This window comes from Leptonychotes weddellii, chromosome 5 (genome assembly GCF_054177405.1).
Source record: "Leptonychotes weddellii isolate Sample4059 chromosome 5, ASM5417740v2, whole genome shotgun sequence".
Lineage (NCBI taxonomy): Eukaryota > Metazoa > Chordata > Mammalia > Carnivora > Phocidae > Leptonychotes > Leptonychotes weddellii.
The window spans coordinates 7,808,027-7,834,780 of NC_138373.1; the positions used below are offsets into that span (position 1 = coordinate 7,808,027).

The following is a 26,754-nucleotide window of genomic DNA, read 5'->3' on the forward strand; positions in this document are numbered from 1 at the left end:
TTCGGCAGGCCCAGTTTCTGCAAGACTGGGCTTCATGCCAATTTACCTGAGGATGCCACTAACAGTTGGCACATTGATCAGAGGCTTTTCAGCTCTTTGGAATAACCATGTAGAGAGAGTTCTGATTGAGCCTAGTACTGTGAGCAGATGGAAGGAGAAATTCTAAGCAGACTTAACAAGAGCCCTTTCTTGATGTCACCAAGGGCCCCAAAACAGGGAAGGCCTGGGCCCGCCTGTAGCTGTTTCCTTCAGACCCAACAAAGTAAGGGAGCACACGTTCCCCGCTAGGGGGAACTCTCTGCTTGATTACAACATGCTTGATGTGTCGGAGCGCATATTTGGTCTCCTTCCTGCTTGATCAAAAGTGACCCTTCCCTGGTCTTCTCCTCTTAGGGGAGGGAACTGGTTGAAACATAATTGCGTGGAACCCTGCCAGGGCCCTGACCCCTGACCTGTGGCTCAGAGCGCGACGCTGAAGTTTCTCGCTTTGGGCAATGAGTATTGGTTCTCTCTTACCAAGTCCTGATGAGGAAGCAGTGGTTCGCACCCATCTTGCATTTCCAGCTGTCAGTTCAGTCAGCGTGTATTACTGTGTGCCAAGCACCATGCCCGGCCCGGGGTGTGCAGAGAACGGGACCCCGCCATCCACAACCTGCTGGGGGGCGGGGCGGGACGGGGATGGTGGGAGCGTGCCATTAAACAAGTCACACTGGCGCGCCGTCCTCGTGGGGAAGAGGGGGCTGGCACCCACCCAAGGGACGACTCAGGCAAAGGCACGGAGTCTGGGAACCGGCGGGGCTGGGGGCTGGGGTGACAGACCCCCCCCCCCGCCCAGCGGCCCCGCTCACGTCACCACCCCCCCCACTTGTGTCTCGCAGGTCTCGGATCCGCAGAGAACTGTTCATTGAGGAGATTCAGGCCGGGAGCCAGGGCCAGGCCGGGGCCAGCGACTCCCCGTCGGCCCGAAGCAGCCGGGCAGCGCCCAGCTCGGAGGGCGACAGCTGCGACGGCGTGGAGGCCGCCGAGGGCCCGGGCGCCGCGGACGCCGAGGAGTCGAGCGGCCCCGCGGCCGCCGCCAAGTCTCAGGGAGGGCCGGCCGAGGCGGCCGCGGCCCCGGAGGAGCGGGAGGAGGCGCCCAGGCCGGCGGAGAAGGCGCAGCAGCCGCCGCCCTCAGGGGCCCCAGCCCCGGACGACGCCGACGACGAGGGCCGGCCCCGGGCGCCCCCGCCGCCCCCGCCGCCGCCGCCCGAGGGCCCCAACGACGGCCCGGGGCCCGTGCCAAACCCCGCCGCCGCCGCCGCCGCCGCACCCGCGGCCGGGGAGGACGCCGCTACCTCAGCCGCCCCGCCGGCGGAGGGCCCCTGCCGGGCCCGGGACGGCGCCGACAGGAGTTCCGCTTTGCCAAGCACCAGCGCGCCGGCGGCCGCCCGCAGGGCCAGCTCGCTGCAGAGCCTCTTCGGCCTCCCGGAGGCGGCGGGCGCCAGGGACTCTCGAGACAACCCCTTGAGGAAGAAGAAGGCCGCGAACTTGAACAGCATAATCCACCGCCTGGAGAAGGCCGCCAGCCGGGAGGAGCCCATCGAATGGGAGTTCTGAGAGGGCGCCGCCCGCCCGTCCCGTCGAGCCGAGCCGAGCCGGGCCGAGCCGGGCCGAGCTGGGCCGAGTCTCGCCGAGCTGGGCCGAGCCGAGTCTCGCCGAGCCGGGCCGAGTTTGGGCTGAGCTGGGCCGAACCAGGCCGAGCCGAGTCTGGCCGAGCTGGGCCGAGTCTGGCCGAGCTGGGCCGAGTCTGGCCGGGCTGGGCCGAGTCTGGCCGGGCTGGGCCGAGTCTGGCCGGGCTGGGCCGAGCCGGGCCGGGCTGGGCCGGGCTGGGCAGAGGGGCGGGCGCCGACTCCGCGGCGTGGACCGTGTTGCGCACTTACCGCCCTGCGGGCCACAGGGCAAAATCGCCATAGGCCAAGGTGCATATAGAAAACAAAGGAGCATTAAGCCCAATCTATGTCGTGTTTTCAAGGAAGAAAACGGAAATGTGTAGTCGAGCTTTTTTGTACCCTGAAGTGTTTTTTTTATTGCCCTAAGTGATTTCCACAGGTTCTGGAATAACTCTTACAGCTTTGCCTTGCGCCCTCCTCTTTCGTGTGGGCTTTAAAAAAAAAAAAAAAATCAAACCCACATATTAAAAGGGGGCTTTTTATCTGCCATCTAATGGCTTCAGAGCGATAATACACTATTATCTTCTTAAACCAGGAAAAAAAAGGGGGGGAGGGGGGATTTTTCAGAAAAATTAAAAAAGAAAGTTTTTGTAGCTGTTCAGTTGCCACTAAGAGATTGCACAGTCAAACCGACTCTAAACACACTAGTTTGGATTCCTAAATATTTTCAAGTAAAGAATCTTCTCGTTTGAAACTTTGAATTAAAATAAAACACATTTACTCCACATATTTTTTAACAAAAAGAAAAGTCACATCAGGAAACTATCTGATTTTGTGGTAGCTGACGTAGTGTTTTCTTGTACGTGAATAGAATCCTGACATGTAGTGCACATTGATCCATAGCTTTAACTGACTCTGGGCTTTTGCTGGCCAGGGTCTGTTTAATACACTCCATTCTAGGCCAAATCAGGACAAAAAGAAAAGATCCGAATCTAGGTATTTTATAATCTGCTTTTTAACCTCTAACCGCAGAGCACGCTGATCAGACCTCATATCTCGGAGGTTTAGGAGACAAGTTAGAACTGTAGCATGTCCCCGTTCATTCTGTTTAATTTATGGTGTCTACGTCTGTGTTAGCGCGTCTGCACACGTGCGAGCGTGTAAAGCAAGGAGGAAAGAGTGGGCCGCCGAGGTGGCAGCAGGCAGTCGGGGGGCCGCAGGGGCCCGGCCCGCGTGGGCAGCAGGCTTTCCTTGGCACAGAAGGCAGCACACCGCACAGCACTCTCCCGGGCGCCTGATGGACTGAGCCCCACCAGGGGCCGCCGCTCCCCGGGCCTGGGCAGGGCTCTCGCGCACGCGCACTCTCTCTCTCTCCCGCTCTTCCCACCACAAGCACTGAGGACTGTTGACGTCGTGGGAAGCTTCCTTCCCTGCAGAAGAGAGAACGTGGCAGTCTGGGCTCTGCTCCCACCCCTGTAGAGATGGCCCACACACCAAAACGTTGTTGCTCTTCACTTCCAGACCAGACCATTCATTGGCCCTTCATTCATTCTGCCTCTTGGAACAGTTCTTTTATGCAGTCTAGGGCAGTCTAAGTACAAATCAGAAGTCTAACTTGTCTCTGATTCCTCCTGTTGTCTATGTGTATATGCGTGAGAATAGAGGTGGATGAGAGTGTGCGTGTGTGCGTGTGTGCAATTTTATACGTCTGTGTATTTTCTTAAGTACCTGTGCACACATAGAGTGCATTACTGCCACCTTTTTTCAATAAGCTGTTTTATCAGTTACGGCTTCTACAAGTTTGCTAATTTAGACTCCTTTATTGCCATATCTTTAAACTAACAATAGATGATTTCGGTATATATATATATTTTTTTTTGCTTATTTATAGGTGCTGTATTTTATTATCTGATTGTTAGGAAGGGATGAAAGGGGCAAATATTCTTTAGAGGGATAGACTGCCGGCAGTATTGGGTATAATTTACAAGATGTAGTTGTCATACTGTATATTACTGATTGAAACCTTTTTGACCGTATTGTGTATCATTGAAACCTTTGTCTTAGGTCAACATCTTTGGATGGCATTTTAATGGTGCATTCATTATTTCTTAAGTTTAATTAATATTACCTTTTTTGATTTGGGGGGGGTGGGAGGGAGTTATAATTTTCAAGGTATGCTCCCGCTATTACACCTCAGTGTGCTTGTATTAATTAACTTGTAGGACTTTGACTGTAAGATGTGAAACCACATTTCTTGCATGATGTTTTAGGAATTATGTAGTTCATTTACAGTCTTTTAACCTGCAACCGCAGCACTTAGTTCAAGTTTTCACAAATTTAAGAGTCACTACACTAAAGACAATGCCTTTTCATGAATAAGAAGTTTTCAGAAGGCTCTAGGAGGCTGGGAGGCAGGCTGTTTGTCTTTTGATGGTCGTATCATCTCTGAACTTGATACCTGGTTCAGTGAGAAGAGAATTCAAAATGGAGGAGCTTAAGGGGAAACGGATTACCATCTGGCTCGATGCAGGTGCGTTAAGAAGAGCGAGTTTGCGTTAGTGACCCCCTAGGACAGTGAGTAGCAGAGCCCCTGACAGTACTGTGGTGTCCTCTCCACGAAAACCTCGAGGGAATTTTGTCATCGTGTGTGATGAATCTCTGAATATCTGATTTTCATTAGAATGAAAAGCAGGGAGTTAACCAGAAATATTAAGGGTAGTGTTTTAGTTTTAAAGGCATGACTGTTATTTACAAAGGTGTTCAATCCGAGGAAATTGAGAAAGTAGAGGTTTGGCCATCCTAGTGGCCAAATAGTAACAGTCTAAAACAGCCACTTTGGCTCTTCCAAGCGATTTAGTCCTTTTTGTTGGGTTTTGTTGGTTTGTTTGTGTTTTGCTTTGTTTTTTTAAACTAGGTTTTTGTTGATTTCCACTCTCCCTTTTTTGCCAGACTTACATCTGGGTGCTCGATACAATCAGTTGGTTAAAGTTTGCTTGCGGTTCTGTGTTTGTATTTTTTTTCTCTATTTATTTTTTTTTTTTTTAATTGTGATCCCAACCCGATGATCTTTTGTGTTAAGCTTTCACTGTCTGTAATACTTCTAAGAGCTGCCACTAAATAACAGAAACCTTTCAGGGGGCCGGGGGGAGTGTTCCCCCCTCCTCGTTGCACCCCTCAGTTTGAGTCTAAGGGTTGATCTTTCATCTTGATAAGCAATATTCAAGTGCCTTGAACAGCATCCTCTCCGGGGGGCTTCCCTTCAGCTGGCTGGCATTCCAAGCAGTAGCTCCCACAGGCAGCCGACCTCTTCCTCTTTATGCTCCATCAGTTTAAAAAGCTGATTTGTACCTCTCCCCTGGGGAAAACGGTTCCGTATAAAACACTAACACTTAATTACAAGCTCCATTATACCATTTTAAATGGCTTCTTTTTGTTAATTGGAGGCAGTGTTCATAACTTAAGGTTTTTGCCATTACTTAGCTGGCTAAGTGGAGGCTAGGTATAAAATCAGTGTTCACGTTCAGCCTCTTGACCCTTGGCTCCCACCCACCCTCCTTTGTGGGGTATCTGAGGTGGAAGGTGCACGGGTTCTGTCCCAGACCTGGGCCCGCTCGCTTCCACCGCCTGGCTCCCAGGTGACCGCCAACCTTGAACTTCTGGATCAGTCGGGATGTCTGTGATTTCTGTCCGCCAACCCGCCTGTCCTTCTTTAGAAAGGATTACCACAGCCAGCTAGCTTGACTTGATTATTCTCGGGGCCGACTGCGTGAGGAGCATCACGACCCGAGGTGGCTCGTGGGCGGCAGACTGTCCCGGAATGCAGGCTTGGAGAAGTCTCCAGGAAAGGCCAGCATCTTGACTCGTATGACTACTATCAGACCACGGCCACTCTGTCTGTAAGAGTGACTGAGGCAAAAAAGATGACAGTTGTGGCCTCCCTGCCCAGTGTCCTTGCTTTTGGCATCTTTGTTTTCTCCCCATTTAAAAACCATCCTGTCCGATGCGGACGTTCAGGTCCGCTGGCTGGTGGTCCAGACCCAGAGGGCTCCAGAGCTTTGGGTTGAGGGTTTCTCTGCGCTCTCCGTGGCCGTGAGAGACCCTCCCCATGGACTCCCACCCCCCGGGCCCAGCCGGCCAGCTCTAGGAGGAAGGAAACCCCTCGTCTGCCTCCCTGGCCCGAGCCACGTCAGCTCAGCTCGTTGCCCTAAGATCATTGCCCCAGTCATGCCCTAAGAGGCTGGGACAAGAGTCACACCCCACACCCCCCCAACCCCCCCCCCAGTCCAGGTACCTTCCCGGCAGGTGGACTGGGTTTCTTTGTTCCTCCGGAACTCCTGCCCTCGCTCACAGCGGTGATCAATGAACTCTACTGACATTCTATGCAATGTTTCTCCTCCCTCCCATTTTAGAAAAACCTCACTGAAGATAGCGGAGGGGCCCGGGGGGAGTAGATGCACGCCCTTCTGGGATGTGCGCAGCGTGAAACGGTGTTAGTGACTTACTCCATCTTGAGCTGGGGGACAACAGCCATTGCCTTAAATGCACTGTGACAGGTGCCTCTCGGCAGGCCTGTGAAAACAAAGAGTCTGCCCTTAGCCATCTCGAGCCCCCGCTTTGGGAGGCCAGCAAGCCAGCTGTGCGGGGGAGATGGAGCAAGGCGAGGTTCGGGCCTGCATGGCCAGCATGGTGGGCTGTTTGCCACGTCCCTTCAGGCAGGAGGTTTCCTTCCCTCCCTGGATGGCCTCCCTGTCAGCACCCTCCTCCCCATTTGTCCCCTTCTACCTCACTAACCTATGCTCCCACTTGACGCTACTCCTCCCCCCATTCCCGTCAGAACCGCGAGGCACAAGTGGGCTCTTGGGGGGGGGGGCGGCGGAGAGTGCTAGAAGCGTGGCGTTCATGAGTATGTCTGGGCCTGGTGAGCAGGCTTTCCTTCCCTCTTCTCTTTGTGAGCACAACATGGACAGACAGCTGTGCTCCATGAGGCACATGGAATTTTCTCTTGACTTCCACCTGTCCCTGACGCTCTGACGGCTGCTTCCCCTGCAGGCAGGGGCGGTCTCGGGCCTCAGAGGGCCTTGCTCTGTCCTGCTCAGCTGTTAAGATCTGTCCGAGCCATTTCCCTTGCCCTGGGCTGCCCCTAACTGGCCACGTGAGGACACTGCCCCAGGATTCCTACCCGGAGTTGGGGAACTCCGTCTTTGTCTCTGGCACAGGGAGGCCATGATTCAGCTCCACTGTGAGACCTCTTTTGGAAGCGTCTCGAGGCCGGGAGAGGAATTGGCATTCTCCCGTCCGCAAACCCAGTCTTCAGTCATAAGACTTTTCCCAAGAGTAGACCAGTTTCTACGCAGTGCAGAAAACCACCCCCCAGCTCCCAGAGCCGCTGGTTAGACGTGGGTCCACGCTCTCTGGTGGCCAGAGTGTTCTCCTGGTGGAAAAGAATTGGAAGTGGGAGCCTAAGGATTTGTACCGTCATCGGGCGCTTGGGCATTTGTCAGGAAAAGACCGCGGTTAGAAATCGCCCCTGCCCCCCAGTGCTTTTGTGGTTTCGTGTGGGCCTTGGTGACAACAGGGGAGCCTTCGTGACCCCCAAGGCAGAGCTCCCGCCCCAAGTGGCAAAATGGTGGCCTGGGCCTCCAATGTGACAGAGTTCCGTTTCCCGGTGCACTGAAAACGACCAGGAAACAAGTTCCCAAGGAAAGTTCCAGAAAGATCCAGCCTGTGAATCCTTAGAGATGTGCTGAAAGCAGAGGCCCAAACCCTCGGAGTGAATCAGGAAGGCAGAGGAGGGGCGAGGAGGGCAGTGAGCTGGGCAGGAAATGAGCCCCGCCCGAGTTCCCTGCCCCATCCTCCCCAGGGAAGGAGGAAATGCAGCTTCCCAGTCTCTCCCACTTGCGGGACCCGCCCGCACCTGCCCAGGCCTTGCTGCCATCCTCCCTCCACCTCCCCTCCAAAGATACTGTGACCACACTGTCAGTGGTATCTCCATTCTAATTTTTGCATGAAGTGACATTTAGCTTTAACAAGACATTTCCAAAGCGCCTAGTCTCCTCCGGAATGCTAACTTTAAAAGTTGGGCATTGTAGGCGAAGAATCCTAAAAAAGGCTAGCGAGAGAAAGGCATTAGGCTATGCATAAATGTGCACTTCCCCAACCCCCTGTTATGAACCTTTGAAAATAACTTTGAGTTGCTTTCCATGGGTCATTATAGTTTCTCCAGTGACGTTAGGTATTGTCTGTGTTACTGTCATTTCCGTAGCGTTTAGGCTTTAATTTCTACCACAAAATATGCTATATGCTATGTATCAAGCTTTCTGTGATCAGAAAGGAAAGGTGCCTTATATCCCAATGTCACGGCTACATCCCTGTGGAAAATAATCAGAAGCACAGTGTGTACGGAAGCGTTGGGACTTCCGTTGGTGAAACCAGACACCGTTCAGCAAGATGCATTGAAAAAGTGGCACGGGGCTGCTTTTGTTTGAAAGTTCCTCTCCTTTTTCGTTTTTCCATCTTTTGCTTTGCTTGCTTTCTTTGCTTTCTTTCCTTTTTTTTTTTTTTCATAGTTTGCTTTAAACAGAAAGCACTTAAGTAGATGACTATGTGTAAAAAGCTCTGTGCAATAGAAATCCTTTTTCTTCATTTTTAAGAGATAATGTATTGCACACCAAATGAACTCAAAGTAAGCTTTAGACCAGGGCGATTCAGGTTGTGGATGAGTATGTTCACTGTAGTTCCGTTTGTTCATGAACTGAAGGGAAAACAGGCCTCCCCAGCACCCCCCCCCCCATTCTCAGCCTGCCTCTTGCTGACCACCGAGCTAGGTGTGCAGGGCCCCCAGGCCCCGGGGCAGGAACCGCTGGCTGGGTGGCAGGGGCGTGGGGGCGAGTCGGGGTGGGGGGTGACTCAGCAGCTAAGAACCCTCCCGAGGGTGAGAACACAGCCATCCCTTCCAGCACTTAACCTTTTCTTGTTGAGATGGATTGACTGCTACTGACCTGCCAGTGTGCGTGAGGATAATTATAAAAGGATGTTTCCTTGAGAAGAAAAAAAAAAAGTTTATTTCTATCCTCTTCTATTTATTGTTAGGTTAATCATTTAAGTTCTTATCAGGAGTGTATTGTTGTTTTGTGTTGTTGCTATAAATGCTTTTTGCTGTCACTCCAGTGGTTACTGTCTTCGCCTCCTGCCCTCTCCCCCCCCACACACACACCCCCCAAAAGAACCGAAGGGTCTGGGGATTGGACTGGGGGGCAGAGTGGGCTTCTCCAGCAGAATCAGACCTCTGGCTCCAGAGTAGCCGCTCAAAAATTGGTCGTCTCCACATGTCCAACTTGTTAAATGAGAGAGTTGAAGAACACTCGCGTGAGGAGCTACAGAGACTTAGAAAAGCAAAGTTCAGTTCCCCAAAGCCTCCTAGAGCCTCTGGTAAGCCTTCTGGGTTCATGAAGTTTCAGCGAGGCCTGGTCGGAGCGGGCGCAGTGGCCTGGTCGAGACCATGGCTTCCGAGGGAGAGAGCAGTTTCTTGCAAGGCTCACGTGGGTTGCTCTGTTTTGTTGGCTTTTCTTGTCGTTCTTGTGGTCGTTTCCCTTGCATACAAAGTTGGGTCCGAACCATCTTGGGAAGCAACGGTGTTTCCGAGTCCGGCTTGAGGACCCTCACCAGGGAGGTCGTGGGGGAGCCCCTTTTCCCCTTCATGTGGTGAAGCGTGGAGTGGGGGGAACACGTTGCTTGCTAATCAGGTGTGAAGGTGAGGTGGGGTCGGCCTTCCGGGCCCAGGAGGAGGGGGCTCCCCGCGAGGCCGAGGTCCAGGTGGGGCCACACAGCCGCCCCGTTCGCCGCCGCTCCCAGAGGGCCCCCCAACCCCCGCCTCGCTTTCCGTGCCATGACTTCTTCCCCTTCTCTGAAATCGTTGGGGGTCCTGATCTTGTTCTCGTCTCTCTGAAAGAAAGCCCTCCGATGAAATCATCGCCCCCATCCCTCCTCCCGCGCCCCCCACCAAAGGATTTTCATTTCTCTCGAATTAGTCTATGCATTTCTCTCTCTTGAGCCGTTTTCTGCCTCTTTCCTTGAGAAAACGGGCATCTCCTGTCCCACCGAGACCCCTCAGAAAATGCTGTGCATTTTGGAGACGTGAGGATTCATGCAAAAACTCTTACAGCATTTGAGAATAACTGGTCGGAAAATAGAAGTGGGGGAAAAAAAAAAAAGGAAAAGTGGGTTTCCCCGCGTCCCTTTCCACTGAGACCTAGCTCTTTGCGATGTGCAATAACTACTTGCCATGAGAGCGGGTAGCGCCACGCTCCTGTCCAGACTACTAACGCAGCACAAGACAAGCTCGCTCGCAGAGTGGCGGACTTCTTCCGGAATACCTTTCATAAGCTCAGCTCCCCCCGCCCCCAGTGTATCGTGGTGTCTTTACATTTTAGCAGTATTTTATATTTTCTGTAACGCACTAAGTCTTAGATGTTTTTAGAGCTCGTTTGTTAATACAATCACAGACTTTTTTTTTTTAATCCTCACAGAGACCCAATTGACCAAAAACAAAAACAAAAAAAAACAAAAAAGAAAACCAACAAAAAAAAAAAGGCGTCATTTTTGTACAAATAGCTTCGAGAAGCCTCTGTTGTGTTGCTGTGACCCATCTCTGGTAACATTTTTTTTTTTCCTTGCTATTTGTTTTCGACATTAAGAGTCAAAAGTTGATCCAGCTGGCGTGGGGGTGGGGGAGGCACCCGTCGGCCCCTGGCGTTGTCCCTTCGGTCCTTGGTTAGCCATACGATGTTTGTTCTCAGCACTGTACAACGGTCCCTATATGATATGGAGAAGCAATATCACTGTATGAAACTCACACCATGTATTATTATTATTCACTAGCACCCTAGGTGTGATAATTGAAGTAAATATCTTTTATACAAACACAAGAACGCGTGGGTTGTTTTTATTTGAAGTGCCCCGGCCTGAGGAGAAGCAGCAAACACTCTCATTCTGGGTCCAGAGGGCACCTCAAGAGTTGCCATGCCCGAGGTAGCCATCCCTCCACCTGCTGGTGCTTCTGGTCCCGTGGGGCCGCCAGGCAGGGGGCGGCAGAGACCTGGCACGGGGTCGGGTGCGCGGGGGTCTGGGCACCGCTCTCCAGCGCGTCTCCATCCGGGCCTGCGTCCCTGTTCCGCTTGCTGTCGCCGGCCTTACTGTTTGAGTAGCCTTGAAATGCTGACCCTCCTGGCATCCGCTTCCTTGTCTGAGAAATGCGAACACCATCGCTTGTCGCGCAGGCTCGCGAGGGCCGGGGGTGGTGGCCGACGGTGCTGGGCGAGGCACCAGGCTGATGGTGGCAGCCCCGCTGAGTGGGGCTCGGGTGCCCAGGGGCCGCGGCCAGGTACCCCTGGAGGGCAGCCCGCACCCAGCCAGTGGCCTGGCCTAGCCTGCTCTGTGTGTGTGTGTGTTGGGGGCGGGGGGGCGGTGTGTGGCGTCTCTCACTTTGTCCCTGAATCCTGATGTCAAAGACAAGCCCAGGGTACCCGGTAACGTGAGCAAGCGTGAGTGGAAAGAGGAAGGAGGAAACGGTGTCCGCGGGTTTCTGGAATGGTCGGGCTCCTGAGAAGGGGTCTCCAGCCAGTGCTCGGGGGCCCTGCAGAGTTGGCTGCTAGGTGGTCCACGTGCTCCTGACTGAGGAGGTTTCTCATTTTGAAATCTAGAAGGTTGGAGGAGAATCGCCATTCCCACCGATGTGTGACGGGGCAGGGGGAATTGGTTTGTTGCGCGGTAATTTGTAGGCTCCAGAATGTGCAGTAATTTGTAGGTTTCAGAATGTGATGCTCCCACATGTGGTACAGAAGCCTGAGCCATCCTCCCTCCAGTGGGAGAAGTCCCCGCAAGCACAGGACAGTCTCCCCCAAATGTCTGCCCCCACAGGGGGTAGGATAAAATTAGGATAAAACCAACAGAGCTCTGTTCTGAGTCTGACTCTGCTAACATTCTACTTCTCCACTGCCTAGTTTAGGTATGCCCCCCTCATTAAAGATCTGTTAACCAAATTAAAACATAAAATGTGAAAAAATAAAAATAAAGAACACTTGGCACAAAGCCTTCTAACCCAGAAAGTCTCCCCCGGTGCTTTTAAAGTGAGATTTAATTAAGCAAAACTATAGTCGCACGTGGTTCCGTAGGCCTGACTCTGTAAACGGCCAGCTCCCGAGGCAGGGAAGGGAGCAGGGTTTTGTGCTCCGACCAACGGGCTGGTGTCCCCGCTCCAGGCAGAGTCTCAGCCTCCCCGTGTGTGGCCTCCGTCTCCCTGAAGTTAAGTGGGTCTCAACAAAATGACCCCAGGAAATACGATTGGTGATACAGAGGCTGAGGCCACCTGATGACATGCAGTTGACCCTTGAAAAACACAGGGGTCAGGGGCGCCAACCCCCGACGCAGTCGAAAATCTGCATATAACCTTTGACTCCCCGAAAACGTAACTACTAATAGCCTAGTGTTGACCCGAAGCCTTACCCATGACATAGTTGCTGAACACATATTTTGTATTTATACGTATAATATACTGTATCCTTACAATGCAGTAAGCTAGAGGGAAAAAAGTTATTCAGAAAATCACAAGGAAAATACATTTACACTAGGGAACCATAAAAAATCCGCGTGTACATGGACCCGCGCCATTCAAACCCGTGTTGTTCAAGGGTCAACAGTAATCATCAGTGTGCGAGTCATCCGCTGGGATCCTGCCTGCTTGTGTTTTTGAAAGGGGTTCCGAGTGGCTGCCTTGGGTTGGGGTACGTTGCTGCCTCCTCCACAGTCCCTATCGCGCCGGCTTTGGGGGGCACACAGTTTGCCGGTCTCCTCTTGGACACGGCATTGGTTCCTGGGCAGGGGCGTGGGGGCTGAGCTGAGAACGCCAAGGGCTCGGGAGAGCTGTTTTGATGTTGGTGGGGCGGGGGGAGGCTTCTGGTCACCAGACCCTTGATCTGCGTCTGGGCCCCCCCCCCACCAGGGCGGGGGGAGCCACGTTAGTGGAAGTGGGATGCGCAGCGCGTGCCCGGTGTGGGCCAGGCACTCAGAAGTGACTGCCTCCTCCAAGAAGCTTGGGCTCTCAGAAATGTCGAGAGGAAGGGCCATTTTTTTTCCTCTGTTCAAGAAGTTGGTTTGTGGACAGGTGAAAGCCTGCTCTGTTTGGGACAGCGGAGTGGGGGCCTCCGGGGAGTGAGGTTTGAGGACCCCGCTCACTTCACAGTGAGGCATCGGGACCCTTCTGTGTGGTCAAGTGGCAATGCGCTCGAGTCCCAGGGTCTTCTCTCACCGGCTGGAGGGCGACCTTGGGCAAGTCCTAGTCAATGCTCAGGAAACCCTTTCTGAGACAATGCATGAATTTAGCTTCTTTGAGCTTCCATTTCTATCTCTGTGGAGCTGATATGATAATGCCAGACTCGGGGGCGGGGGGAGTACCGGACGATGACACCTGTAGACTGTTCGTTACAGCGCCCAAGCCCACGGCAGGCACTCAGGACCTGTTAGTGGTGGCGCTTGATGTGGCTGTTCTGTCATCAGATTTGGTGGCTGGAGCGGCTCCCTCCGTTCAAAGTCCTTTCCACCTTGTGCTGGATCCAGAGGAGCCCCTACACGGGAGCGCGGGTTAGCCGGAGCTCCGGCGGCCGGGCCTGACCACCACCAGTGATGTCCAGTGATGCCCAGTGATGCCCGAGATGCACGCAGGCGCGCAGGCCGGGCAGCCGAGTCCCCCACCCCCAGCAGCTCTCTCCAGCCTCTGCTAAAAATTCAGGTCTCGATTCCTGTGTGGCTGAAGCTGCCACGCTGGACCCGGCCACAGACAGGAAGGAAGGCCCCCCCCCTGCGCCTCAGTCCCATGGAGAGGGGGACCGTGCCTCCCACAGGGGCGGGTTCCTCTTAGAGGCCCATCTGACTGAAGCATCTGGTGAGGCTGCTCCCCGCCCCGGGACCCCCAAGCCCAGGAGCCTCTCATGTTTGAGGAGAGCAGATCCTCCGGGACAGTGGTTCTCGACTGGGGGGGCTTTGCCCCTCAGGACATTTGGCAGCGTCTGGAGGCATTTGGGGCTGTCGCCGCTGGGCAGGGTGGTGCCTCTGGCATCGAGGGGAGAGGACAGAGATGCTGGTAAACACCCTACAAGGCATCGGACAGTCTCCCCACGCCCAGCAAAGAATGACGTGGCCCCAAATGTGAACAGTGCTGAGTCGAGGAGTCTGGGGCTCCTTGATGGACGTAGTCAGCAGATAGTCACCGAGAACTGCCCTGTGCCAGGGACAACGTGCTCCAGGCTGGGAGTCCGGCAGCCTCAAGCCGCTGCCAGCCCAGAGGGGAGGCAGAGCAGTGCAGAACCACAGCCCAGGCCTTAAAATGGGAAAAGGCATTTGAGGAGGCAAGGGAAGCAGGTGCATAGTCAGCAATATAGCAAGTCAGAGGAACAGCAAGCCCCTGCGCGCGGGCAGGGCGGGCAGGTGGCAGGGGGACAGCTGATAGGCATAGAGGGCTAACCATGCCACTGATCTGCAGTGATAGCAGAGGACAAACGAGGAGCTTGCCTTTCAGTGGGGGCAGACGGTAGACCAAATAAGTAAGTAGGACATAGTGTCTTAGACAGTGGTCAGTGTTACAGGAGAAAGACAAGGTAAGGGGGACTGGAAGAGCAAGGTGAGGGGTTAAAGTTTTAAATCAGGCGGTCAGGGTAGGCCTGGCTGAGAAGATAACATGTGAACAGTCTTGACAGAGGGGAGGGGATGAACCATGCCAATGCCTGAGGTAAGAACATTCCAGGCAGAGGGGAAACAGTAAGTGCAAAGGTCCTGTGGTACAGATGTGCCTGGGAGCCAGAATAGCCGAAGCAAAGCCACCAAGGGAAAGAGTGGGAGGCAGCCAGGTCGGAGAGAGGAGAGAGGGAGAGGCAGGGCAGGAGGCGGGGCCTTGTAGGCCGATGCAGAGTTTTGGCGGTTACTCTGAGGGACGTAGGGTCCATTGGAGGGTTTGGGCAGAGGGTGGTCTAATCTGACTGTTGAAAGGCTCTCTCTGGCTGCGGCTTTGTGACTAGACCATAGGGGTAAGGGTGGAAGAAGGCAGATCGGTGAGGAGGCTGTTGCCATAAGGACCAGAGGCTCTGATTTGCACCAGGTGGCGCAGTGGTGAAAAGTGATTGGATTCTGGATGTATTTTGAGGGTAGAGCCAAAGACAGGACTTGAGACAGATTAGATGAAAGGAGTGATAGAGAAGAGCAAGGATGGGCTTGGGGCTGAGCCACTGAACCGAGCCTGGTCTCTGCTCCCCCAGCGCTGGGGACACCACCTCCCAGGCTGTGCGGGGGGGAAGGGGGGGGACGTCCCACTGGGGTAAAGCAGGCTTGAGGGGCGGGGATCAGGCTTCAGTTTGGACCGGTTTGGACTCCACGCAGTGAGCTCAGGGAGAAGAGTGGCCTGGAGGCCACGCTGGAGAGTTACCAGATTTCAGTGGCACGCAAGGTGGCCAGAGTGAAGGACAGGAGAGCGGCGTGTGGGGACAGCTCCCGGGTCCCGCAGCGCTAAGAGCTTAGCAGGGACAAGGAGCAGCAAAGGAAAGAGAGGGCGCAGCCAACCGGGCAGGAGGCCCGAGAGGCCGCAGTGACCTGGGCATAGCGGTGTGCGGGGTCATCGGCCACCTTGGCAAGGACAGTGGGTATATGGGCGTCCAAGTCCGAGGGGAAAGTTTTAAGGATGTGGACACTTGAGAACAGGTTAACTTCTTCAGGGAGTTTTGCAGGAGGGGAAGTAGAGTCGAGAGGAGTGTGTGTGTGTGTGTGTGTGTGTGTGCGCGCGCGTGTGTGTGTGTGCGTGCGTGTGTCTCAGATGGCAGCCCAACACACTCATGCGCTTGTGGAATGCCGGGGGCTTGTCTCTGGCCACCTGGGGGGACAGACAGGTGCAGAGACGGTGCGTGATGCGCAGGTCCAGTGCTCCCACCTGGTGTGCAGGTGGCTGATTGAATAAGGCAGAGTCCCCCGCCCACTGGAAAGCCGTGAGCACGACACCCCCAGGCCTGCCATCCAGTTGTGCTAAGTTTCTGCATTTAATCGATCCGCAGTCAGAAATCGTGCCTTGGGGCGCCTGCGTGGCTGGGTCAGTTAAGCGTCTGCCTTCGGCTCAGGTCATGATCCCGGGGTCCTTGGATGGAGCCCCGCATCGGGCTCCCTGCTCAGTGGGGAGCCTGCTTCTCCCTCTGCCTGCTGCTCCCCCTGCTTGTGGCCACTCTCCCTCTCTCTCACAAACAAATAAATAAAATCTTAAAAAAAAAAAAAAAGAAAAAGAAGGTGGCAATCATGCCTTGACCTTAAGTCATAGCCAGGCTCCTTAAGTCTTGACCTTGACGTTGCTTTGATTTCTTTCTCCCCTCTGTGAAATGCACCCCCTAGGAAGCCTTCCCAGATTCTCCCCAAAGGACGAGGTCCCATGAACTTTCACGGGGGGAGCTGTCTGGCCCGTCTCACATGGGCCACCTTGCAGAGGCGAGGGGTCCTCTCCCTCTCCCACTAGCGTTCATCTGTCAGTCACTCCCGCCCCGACACCTGACCCTACCCGGCCTCTCCCTCTCACAGGCTTTACCCTCACTGTTAGATACTGCGTTCTGCATGCTCCCTCCTCCCGAGCACGCCGCCCCGCACCAGGCTCTGCCCACCGCACTGCGCCATCTGGCATCTGTCCAGAGTGGGCTTGTCGCCAGGTCCCTCCACATCCCTGCCGCCCCACCCCCCCCCGGTTCCACCAGCACCTTGACCAGAGGCTTCCCCCCATCTCCTTGTTCAGCCTTTCTTGAGACCCCAGTGACCCCTCCTTACTCACCGACTGCCCCTATTCAACTTGGCACTTTGATACACTTTCTCCTGATTTCCTCCTGATTTCCCCCTGCTTCCTGCCACCCCCTCCCTGTGTCTTTTCTGGGACACCCCTGAAGGTTCTGGCCATTCTTACTGCAGGCTGTCTCTGGGCTTCCATGTTCGCTGCCTTGGGGGGTGGAGTCGAGGGAGGGGGTGCCCTGAGCTCTCCCCAGCCTGCATCTCTGGCCTCGGGCCATGGGTCCCGCTCCCCCATCCCCACGACCCCTTAGCCACTCCACTAGCACCTCCTACTCACCAAAGCCAAACCACTGCTGCTCACCCCCTTCCCCATTTGGGGAACCAGCTCCAGGCACAGGCCTCACCTCCTGGGTTCTGTATGACAAAGGGGTCACATCTCTCTCTCCAGTACCTTCTACTGCCTTGCCCCAGGGCCAGAATTCAAGCCCACTTCTGCCAGAGTCCAGCTCAGGACCTCCCTTGACACCAACTGACCACCTGAAGAGATGCCCCCGCCCCGACTTCCTCGGGTTGGCTTCGTCTGGCTGTCCTTCCCCCGGCAGAGGAAAGCATGGGGGTGGCAGCCAGGGGACCCTGACGGAGCAGATCTAAGTGGCTCAGGGACAGGGTCTCCGAGCAGGGTCTGTAAGTGAGGCCCCTCCTTTGGGGTGGATGCCCGCACGGGCGGTTGCCTGGCCTTCTTGTCCCCCCAGCGTGGAGCGACAGCTCACTACTAGGCTCCTGGCCCTGCCTCTGCAGCCTCCGCTGTCCCACCACACCCTGGGCCTGCCTTACAGCCTCATCCCATCACCTCTGCTGCCCCACCTCGCCCAGCCCCTTCCCTGTGTCTCACGGGCAGCCAAGCTCCGTGTCTGCTGGGAGTGCAGGCCGGCCAGGCCTCAGTTCTGCCCAGAGCCACCTCTTCGGGGGCGGCCACCCCCGACACTCAGCGCTGCTCCCCCCAGAGAGCCCTTCGACAGCGAACCCCGTGTCTGGGGGCAGGGGAAGCAGCGTTTGGGGCAGGCCCTCCAGGCCAGCTCAGCAAAGCGGCCCAGCACCCGCCGGCAGGGGCAGCCCGGAACAGTGTGCAGGCAGGGGCACGAATGCACAGGACACCCGGGGCTGGGCACCCCTCTGAGCCCAGGCGCCTGACCAAGACCGCGCCCAATAAAATAGCAGTGCAAGCAATCATCTCGCTGGCACCTCATCTACCCCTCACGCGGCGCTCGGTGCCCTCGGCACCGCGCTGCGTGCACATCTCCGGAGATGAGGGCTCCCTCTGACTAGACCTCGGGGCCCCCCCCACCATAGGCTCCTGAACCTCCATCCCGTCCCTTCTATCCCCACAGCCTACAGCCTGAAGGCCGGGCCCCCACCCTGCCACCACCCCATCCCCGTCCTCCTCCACGACCTGACCCTGCCCTCACGTCCAGCCTCTTCCCCAAACCCCACCTCGGGTCCCTCACTTCCACCAACACCTGCCAGGTACCAGTGTCTGAGGGAAGAAGTCCGTTCAGGCCCGGAACCAGTGCAGACCCAGCTGCGGGGGGAGGGCTCGGACGTGGCCTTGGGTTTGGTCCCGGACCAAGAGGTCTCCGTTCTTCATCTGTAAAACGGGGATCACCTTTTCGGACCGATTGGATTGTCGCGAGATGTGTAAAGAGCTTGGCGTGCAGCGGGCACCCAGGAGATGGAGCAGGTGGGGGTGAGGTCAGCGGCCCCCCACCCTGGCTCAGGACGCTGAGCGCTGCCAAGGCCGGGTTGGCAGGCAGGTCCGCAGGCCGCGCGGCGATGGGCAAATCCCTGTGACAGGGAGGGTACAGGGCCATCCTCCTGACTCGGCCCCTAGCCCGGAGCCTTTGGGCATTTCTGGTGCCACAGTGCCCCCTGGTGGCCATGCAGCCTACCGCGACGGACCGCGCCTCCACCGCCTTCTCTGTGGCCCTGAGCAAGACTCAGTTGGCGCCATTTAGAAACGAGACCCGGGCTGCTCCCAGGCACCCACTGTCCTCCCTGCTCCTGGCTGCTGTTGGCACCCCACCCCCCAGGCCTGGACTGGGAGACTTTCCCAACATCTCCCACCCTCCAAAAGGACAGGAAGGTCTCCATACAGAATTATTTTGGATTGGCTTTTGCCGCAAAGACAACACCTGGCACTTCAGCGGGGGAGGTAGAGACTGTAGGTCAGGGGATTCCTGGTGGGGGAGCACCCCATCCCCCTCACTGGGCTGGAGCCTGTTGTGGGAGACTCCAAGCGAGTCTGGTGTCAGCTCCAGAGGCAGGACCCCTCCCTCCCCCACGTCCTGCTGGACCTAAAGCAGGCCCACCCGCCCCTGACTGTACCTCCTTTCTCCCCCACTCCGACCCCTGAGGCCTCCCTCTGGTCATTATCCCAGGGCACAGCCCTGGTAGAAACTTGGGGTTTGCTGGGTTCCACATCCCTGCCTTGCTTGACACAGGCAAAGTGAGGCCTCGAGAGGGCAAGGGGCCAGCCAGGCTCCCGGCTGGTCATGGCAGAACCAGGGTGGACCCGCTCCTCCTGAATCCCCCTGCCCTGGGCAACTGTGACTACCTCAGGGATTTCAGGAGCGTACTGAGTTCGTAGGGCCAGGAGTGCCCCTGCTGGCTGGCCTCACGGCCATCCCTTAGACTACGGGTTGGAGAGGCGGAGTGGGGAAGGCGCCACGGGCCACACCAGGCTCCCTCTGACGGCCACATCTTCCTTTGACGCAGGGCGCTGCGCAGAGCTGCAGGTCCACATCACCGAGGCCACGGCCACAGCAGCCGAGCAGAGGGAGTTGATCGCGCGCTTGGAGCAGGACCTTAGTACCATCCAGTCCATCCAGCGGCCGGACGCCGAGGTGAGCCTGCCCCCTCACCACCCGCCCCGAGCCTTGAGCCCTTACCCAATAAAACTTCACGGGTTAAGCGGCGCCAGCTCCTCAGGCGGCTGGTGTCCACCTGCCCCCACAGGGCCCACAGGGCTGTCACCCACAGCCCGAGTGTTGCCTGCACACTTCACCACAAAGGCCCAGTTCGGGACGCCAGGCCACAGGGCACAGGGCCAGGCTTGGAACTCCGCCCTGGGAGCTGTGGGCCGACGCCGGGCAGGATGACCCACCCATCCCACAGCTAGAGGACCTGAGGCCCAGGGGTCACGGAAGGCTGGAGCCCACGGAGCCCTTGGAGGTCACTCTGTCACCCGCCGCATTTTCTAGATGCAGAAATGGGGCTCGGAGAGAGCATGGCCCCATGATGGCACACCGCTGAGCTCCCGCCTCGGGGTCAACCCAAGGCCCAGCCTTCCCTTTGGGGGCCCACGGGAGGCATCCTCCAGGCCCCTTGTGGCCGCTGGGGTGCCCAGTGCCTCCACCAGACCACCCACCTGTCCCTTGCCCCCCACTTGCTTGGCATCCCGAAAGGCTGCGTTCGGTGGCACGTAGGGAGCAGCTACCCCTTCCTCCCACCTGCAGGGCGCAGCTGAGCACGGCCTGGAGAAGGTCCCAGAGCCCATCAAGGAGGCCACCGCCCTGTTCTATGGTAAGGAGGGGCTGGCCCCTCTCGGAGCCAGCGATGGGCAGGGCGGGGGCAGGGAAAGCAGAAAGGAGGCGCTACCGTCAGCCCTGATCCCTCAAGAGCACTCCCCGCCCTCCAAGAAGGTCAGGGCCCCCGCCCCAGCAACGCAGCACCAACCAAAGAGAGGGGGCTGGGTCTGCCCCTTGCCCTTCTATGCCTTAGCTTGACACCCCCGCCCAGGACCCTGGCCCCCTTTGCCCTGCCAATGGCCTGTGGGCAGCTGATGGCTGGTGGTGAGCTCCCCAGGGAGGCCTCAGCACAGAGATGCAGCCAGAGAGCTCCCAGCGCCACTGGGGAGGTGGCCTGCTCGGGTACCAGTATGGAGGAGGAACCTGGGCTGATGGGCCAGGACGTTGGAGGGAGGCTCTCACGGCTTCCCAGTGTCCTTGCACTTCCCCAGGAGCGAGCGGAGGGGAGGGGGTCTTCCGACAGATGCAGGGGTCTCAGACCCAAGGACTGAGGAGTGGGGGCCTGGGGCCCTCCCCTTCTAGGATCCCTATTCCCCTGGACATCCCTTCCCTCCCCCGGCCTCTCAGCACCTGCGCTCAGAACCTGGGTGTTCTACCTCATGGTCCTTGGCCAGAGCTCCCTCTGGGCTGGGGCTGCCCGACCTGAGGGCCCACTGGTGGGTTCTGCCTCCCGCCACCCCAAGCCACTTTCCTCCACCTCCTAGGACCCTCGGCACTGGCCAGTAGCACCCTCCCCGAGGGCCAGGTGGACTCTCTGCTCTCCATCATTTCCAGCCAGAGGGAGCGTTTCCGTGCCCGGAACCAGGAGCTGGAGGCTGTGAGTCACATTCTTCCCTCCCTTATGCCCTTGGACCTGAGGACACAGTGGGGGACCCACAGGCTTCAGGGCAGAGAGTTGTGTCACAGACCATAAGCCACAGAGGGGTTAGATTTGTTCTGTGCAGTCAGGGAGGGCTTCCTGGAGGAGGTTCTGCCACGCTGGGCTTTGAAAGAAGACTTAGACACTCAAAGTAGAGGAGACTAGGTGAGCAGAGACAGGGGGCCAACAAGCCCGAAAGGCTGTGCCAGGGCTGCAGGAATAAGACCCAGAGGGCCCTACTGCCGGGCTGGGGTGCTACCCAAGGATTTAAGCAAGGGAGTGACACCGTCAGAATGGAGGGTAAGAAGGCTCACTCGGCAGCCAATTCAGGACAGAACCTGGCCTGGGAAGACGACTGGAGAGTGGTCACCATCGTCCAAGAAGAAACATCTAAATCAGGTGGGGGACTGAAGACGAGGGCAGGGCGGAGAGAGGAAGGGCCTTGAGCCCTATAAGGAGGAGCAATCGGGAAACGTTGAGGAGCCCCGTGGGACTGGGAGAGCACCCGGCTGGGGGCCTTCCTGGAGGGGCGCCACAAGAAAGGGGTGGTCTGCGAAGGTGACCTGTAATGTGAGGTGCCTCCCTGGGGTGACTGCGGTGCCAGCAGGGTGGCTGGGGTCCCGGAACAGGGGACAGGATACAAGAGAGGGGGTCAGGGAGGAAGTGAAGGGAGCATGAGCAAGGGATGTCCAGGACACAAAGGCCAGGCCAGGGCGTGCCCACAGAGGGAGTGAGTGCTGGATCCGGATTGCAGAGGGCCTGGTGACAGACCAGAGGAGTACCTGGAGGGGGCGCTGTCCCGGCCTTGGGGACTCCGCAGACTCCCCATCCCCCAGAGCCAGGCCAGGTCATCCCTGAGCTCTCCCAGTGTGAGCAGGAGCCCGGAAGGTTTCCATCCTTCTCAAAGAGTCACTGCTTGAGCTGATGATGGAATTTCTAGACCCTTCCTCTCCAAACCCACAGCTGTGCCCGTGGGATTTCCAGGCTGGGGCCAGGGAGAGGCTGACATTCACTGGGTGCCCACAGTGGGCCAGGCCTGCTGCTGGTCCAGTGCCAGCTCCAGTGGGACCTCCTGTGACCTGGGCTCCGGGGCAAGAGGCTTCAAACGGGGGCATGGTCAGGCCTGCTCACGCTTACACTCACACTCCCCTCGGGGACTAGGGACAGCCATGCAACGGGATGCCAGGCAGCCCTTAAAAGGAGGCCTTCAAAATAGATTAAGTGGAAGGAAAAGTGTTTTACAGTATTCTACCTTTTGCTTTACAAATCTAGGTTTTTTTTAATCAGGTACTGACTTTTTAAAAATTGTAGTAAAACACACATAACATAAAATTCACCATCATAACCATCTTGAAGTGTACAGTTTGGGGACATTAAGTACGTTCACGTTGTTGTACAGACATCCGCACCATCCAAGTCCAGAGCTTTTTTCATCTTCCCAAACTGAGACTCTGTCCCCACTAAACACTAACTCCACACCGCCCCCCCAGCCCATCCCCAGCTCACCACGCTTCTACCCTCTGTCTCTGTCACTTGACTACACTAGGGACCTCGTGTAAGTGGAATCATACAGTATTTGCCTTTGTGTGGCTGGCGTATTTCGCTGAGCAGAATGTCCTCAAGTTTCACCCATGTTGTAGCAGGTGTCAGAATGTCCTTCCTTTTTAAGGCTGAGCAATATTCTGTTGTGCCGTATACCAAGTTGTGTTTATCCATTCATCCATCAAGGGACCCTTGGTTTGCTCCCATCTGTTGGCTGCTGTGAACCGTGCTGCCATGAACATGGGATGTGCAGATATTTCTTGGAGTCCCTGCTTTCAGTTCTTTCGGGTAGCTGCCCAGAAGTAGAATATCTGGATCATGGGATAATTCTATGCTTCATTGTTTGAGGAACCGCCCCTACTACTGTGTACTCTTTAGTCCTGTTTGAATTTTTTTGACAGTATGAAGAAAACACCTACTTAAGCATTTGGATAAGCTGAAAACTGAGGTCCTTTTTCATTTGCTCCTGGATTAGCAAACATTAAAACCGCAGAGCGTCTGATTCCATTTATATGAAATGTCCAGAAGAGGCAAATCAAAAGAGACAGAAAGATTAGTGGTTGCCAGGGGGTAGGAGAAGAGGGAAGGACTGATGGGTTTGGGGTTTCCTTTTGGGGTAACAAACATATTGTGGAATGAAATCGTGGGGATGGTTCACCATATTTACTGCGAATATACTAAAAAAAAGAATCATACACCTAAAGACAGTGATGTTTGTTATATGAATTACATCTCGATAGTTCTTTCAAAGGTTGATGATACCATAAACAAACAAAGAAGACGTGAAGGAGCCTGACCCCAAATCTGTCTTCTGCTTGGGGTGGGGTCACAGGAGGAGAAGGGGACTTGCCAGAATCTAGAAGGTCAGAGAGATGGCCACAGGCAAAGAAGGGGCTCTAGGTAGATGAGCAGGACCTGTGTCAGCCTGGAAGCCTCCCCACCCCACCCCTTCCCCCGCGGGCCCTGCCGGCCCGCCCACCTGCCCACCTGCCCCCAGGAGAACCGTCTGGCCCAGCACACCATCCAGGCCCTGCAGAGCGAGCTGGACAGCCTGCGTGCAGACAACATCAAGCTCTTCGAGAAGATCAAGTTCCTGCAGAGCTACCCGGGCCGTGTAAGTGCCCTCCCCTGTTTCGGCCCCAGGTGTACCAGGCAAGGAGAGAGGGCTACCAGGCCCCCCAAGGCAAGAGGGTTGGGGGCAGTGACCTGCTGGGCAGCACTGGGGGCCATCCAGCCCACCCTGCCTGCCAGCTATCCTCCCTGAGCTGGGGAGAGTCCCCCACAGTGTGGCCTTTGTGCAGTTCATTTGTCAGAACAGCCAGGAGGTGATGAGGTTCAGCAAGAGGCAGGGCTCACAGGCCCCAGGCCCATTGGCCCCGGTGTCCCCTCTATGAAATGGGAGTGATCCACTAGCAGATCCTAGGATCCTAGGGTTTAACTCCAGGGCTGTTGAGCATGCAGGATAGGCCCTGGGGAATCCATATGTTCTAAACTTAAATTCTTTAAAAAAAAAAAAAAACAAAACAGACTTGGGTCCAATATCCCCCAAACCAATCAAGAAAACAGAAGAAAAACCCACTCACTCCATTCTGGGCCTCGGAGGGCCCTCCCTGGCTTCTCTCAGCCCCCAGGCCTCACAGGGGAACCCCTCGTGGGAGGAAACCCTTCTGTGACTGTGGGGAGACAGGGTGGCCCGTAGAAGCTCAGGGAGCAGTGACACTCAGGGTGGGGACAAGGGGTGGAGGACAAGACCTTCCGCCCCATCCCCCACTCCACCTGTTGGAACTGCACTCAGGCCACCAGAGGGCGCCAGACTCTGCGTAAACTAGTACACGGTACCCAGTGCCGCGCTGGGGTGGGGGTGCCCGGCTCCCGGCTCTGGTGCCCCACAGCCACCCGGCACGCTCCCCGTGAACCGCTCCCAGACCCACTGGCCCGCACTGGCCCAGCCCTGTCTGATGTACACTCAGGCCCCAGACTGGGCTTCGGTTCCCTCTCCCTGCCCTGAGTCACCGTGGCCCGGAGCCTGGTGGGAAGTCTCCGAACTTGGGCAATGCTCCTGCACGTGTGGCCCTGGCCACATCCAAGCTGTCACCCGGCCCTCTCCCAGCTCTAGGGCGTGGGGCCCCTCCCCCACCTCCACTGTGCTGATGGGGAAACTGAGGCTGCCCTGTGATCCTGCCAGCCTCAGGATGCCTCATCCCTGCCTTATTCCTGTTGGGCCCTCAGTGACTGGGTCTCTCTCCTCCTTATGCAGAGCGGAGGCAGTGACGACACGGAGCTGCGGTACTCCTCCCAGTACGAGGAGCGCCTGGACCCCTTCTCCTCCTTCAGCAAGCGGGTGCGTGAGCCCACAGAGGCTGCTCACTGGCCGGGCTGTGGGGAAGCCTGCAGGACCCACCAGCTCGCCAGGCCTCAGCCTGCCCTATGCCTTCATGCCAGCAGCCCTGCCCAGCCTCACGCTGCTCCCCGCCACACTGCCCCCCACACACCCCCCAGACCAGCAGAGCAGCCTCCATGGAGGCCCAGGGTGCACCCCGGGCGGGCCAAGGGTGCCAGGAATACCTGGTGGCTACGTGAGGGTGTGTGATAGGGAGTGGGCTAACCCCATGCGCCTGCTCGGGGGTCGGGCAGACAAGCGAAGGGCCCCCGGTGTCATGTGGCCTCCGAGAGGGCAGAGGGAGGCAGCTATCCCGGGAGCCGCTCACAGACGTTGGGCGAGCCTAGGGTGTCACGCTGAGTGGAAGGGGACACCGGGGAGGCCCCCAGCAGCCCGCTGGCGTCCCTCTCTGCAGCAAGCTGGGGCCTATGGGGCCCTTGGGGTCCTCCCCTCACCCTCCCTCCCTCTTCAGGAGCGGCAGCGGAAGTACCTGAGCCTGAGCCCTTGGGACAAGGCCACGCTCAGCATGGTGAGTTCCCTCCTCTGTGCTCAGCTGGGACACGCCGGGACCTCTGACTCTGGGCCTCCAAAGACATCTGCCCTCGGTCCCATCTGGAGAAGTCCCAGGGACCCCACTCACCCCTCACAGACGCTGCCAGGAGTGGCCATGGGACCTAGAACAAGGGTCCCTTCCCCTCCAGGACAGCTCGTCTGGTAGTAACCATTCCTGGAGGGTTCTGGAATTGTGCTGCAGGGGGAGCCATTCCCTAGAATTCCTGTGGCCCAGGTTCCCAGCCCATACAGTGGGAGACCACAGCGGGCTGTCCCTCCTCTTGCGGCCCTGGGTCCTTCACTGCAGGAACCTGGGGCAGCCCTTCAGGGGTGGGTGAGGCCTGCCCCACCCCCAGCCCACACCTTGTTGCTCCCCAGGGGCGACTGGTTCTCTCCAATAAGATGGCACGCACCATTGGCTTCTTCTACACGCTATTCCTGCACTGCTTGGTCTTCCTGGTGAGTATCCAGGCAGGCGGCCAGGGATCCTTCACCACGCTTCCCGGACCTCCAAGGGCAGCAGGGTCAGTCTTGTGGCCTGGCACCCTGGACCAACCCCGGGCCACACTGTGCTCCTGGCCACCTCTCTCCCCTTCAAGGGGACGAGCCCACCCATCAGGCCCTCTGGCTGGGGCAGCAGCTCGGCCACTGTGTGGAAACGGCCTGGCTGACTCCATCCACAGCCCCGTCCTGGAGGGGCGTCGGGGGAGGGCATGGCCACTGTGGGAGCCCGAGGCCGGCAGGGAAGCGGGTCTGACTGACTCTACTAAGGGACAGCCAGGTGGGCTGCACAGGCAGGGATATCTTTTTTTTTTTTTTTTTTAAGATTTTATTTATTTATTTGAGAGAGAGAATGAGATAGAGAGAGAGCATGAGGGGGGGAGGGTCAGAAGGAGAAGCAGACTCCCTGCTGAGCAGGGAGCCCGACGCGGGACTCGATCCCGGGACTCCAGGATCATGACCTGAGCCGAAGGCAGTCGCTTAACCAACTGAGCCACCCAGGCGCCCCACAGGCAGGGATATCTTGAGCTGAATCTCCTCAAGTACAGAGTGACCGTCCTAGGGAAAGTCTGCCGTCCACTGAGTCAGGGAATCGGAGAGGGTAGGGCATGCCCGTGAAGGCTGCAGCCTCGGGGACTCCCGTCCCCAGCGAGGCCACAGGCAAGATGGCCCCTCCGTGGTTAGCCTGGGCTCCAACTCTGACCCCAGGGCCCAACAGATCCCGGCCTGCTAGTGTCACACACAGCAGTGTCAGGGACAGTACCCTCACGGCGAGGCCTGTCTGACCGTGTGTGAAACAGGCGGGGGCACAGGGACATCTCTGAGGCCCTCCTGCCCTGGGGCCCGGCCCAGGAGAAGCGTCATGTGCGGCCGGGAGGCCAGGCCCGGGGG

At 57.0% G+C, this 26,754-nt stretch overlaps 1 protein-coding gene across 9 annotated transcripts in view; it reads left to right on the forward strand.

Moving 5' to 3' along the window:
• Positions 1-26,754, forward strand: part of CUX1 (cut like homeobox 1) — a 352,135-nt gene that overhangs the window by 324,053 nt on the left and 1,328 nt on the right. For 6 of the 9 annotated variants that reach the window (XM_081819440.1, XM_081819436.1, XM_081819438.1 and 3 more), the window contains one exon: positions 879-10,576. In XM_081819440.1, the coding sequence (XP_081675566.1) occupies positions 879-1,596 (718 nt within the window). In that variant the 3' untranslated portion in view covers positions 1,597-10,576. Of the gene's footprint in view, positions 1-878; positions 10,577-19,217; positions 19,346-19,957; positions 20,025-20,733; positions 20,847-23,427; positions 23,545-24,687; positions 24,772-25,282; positions 25,340-25,740; positions 25,822-26,754 lie in introns of those variants that run through there. The other 3 variants (XM_081819443.1, XM_081819442.1, XM_081819441.1) reach the window with 1 other exon arrangement.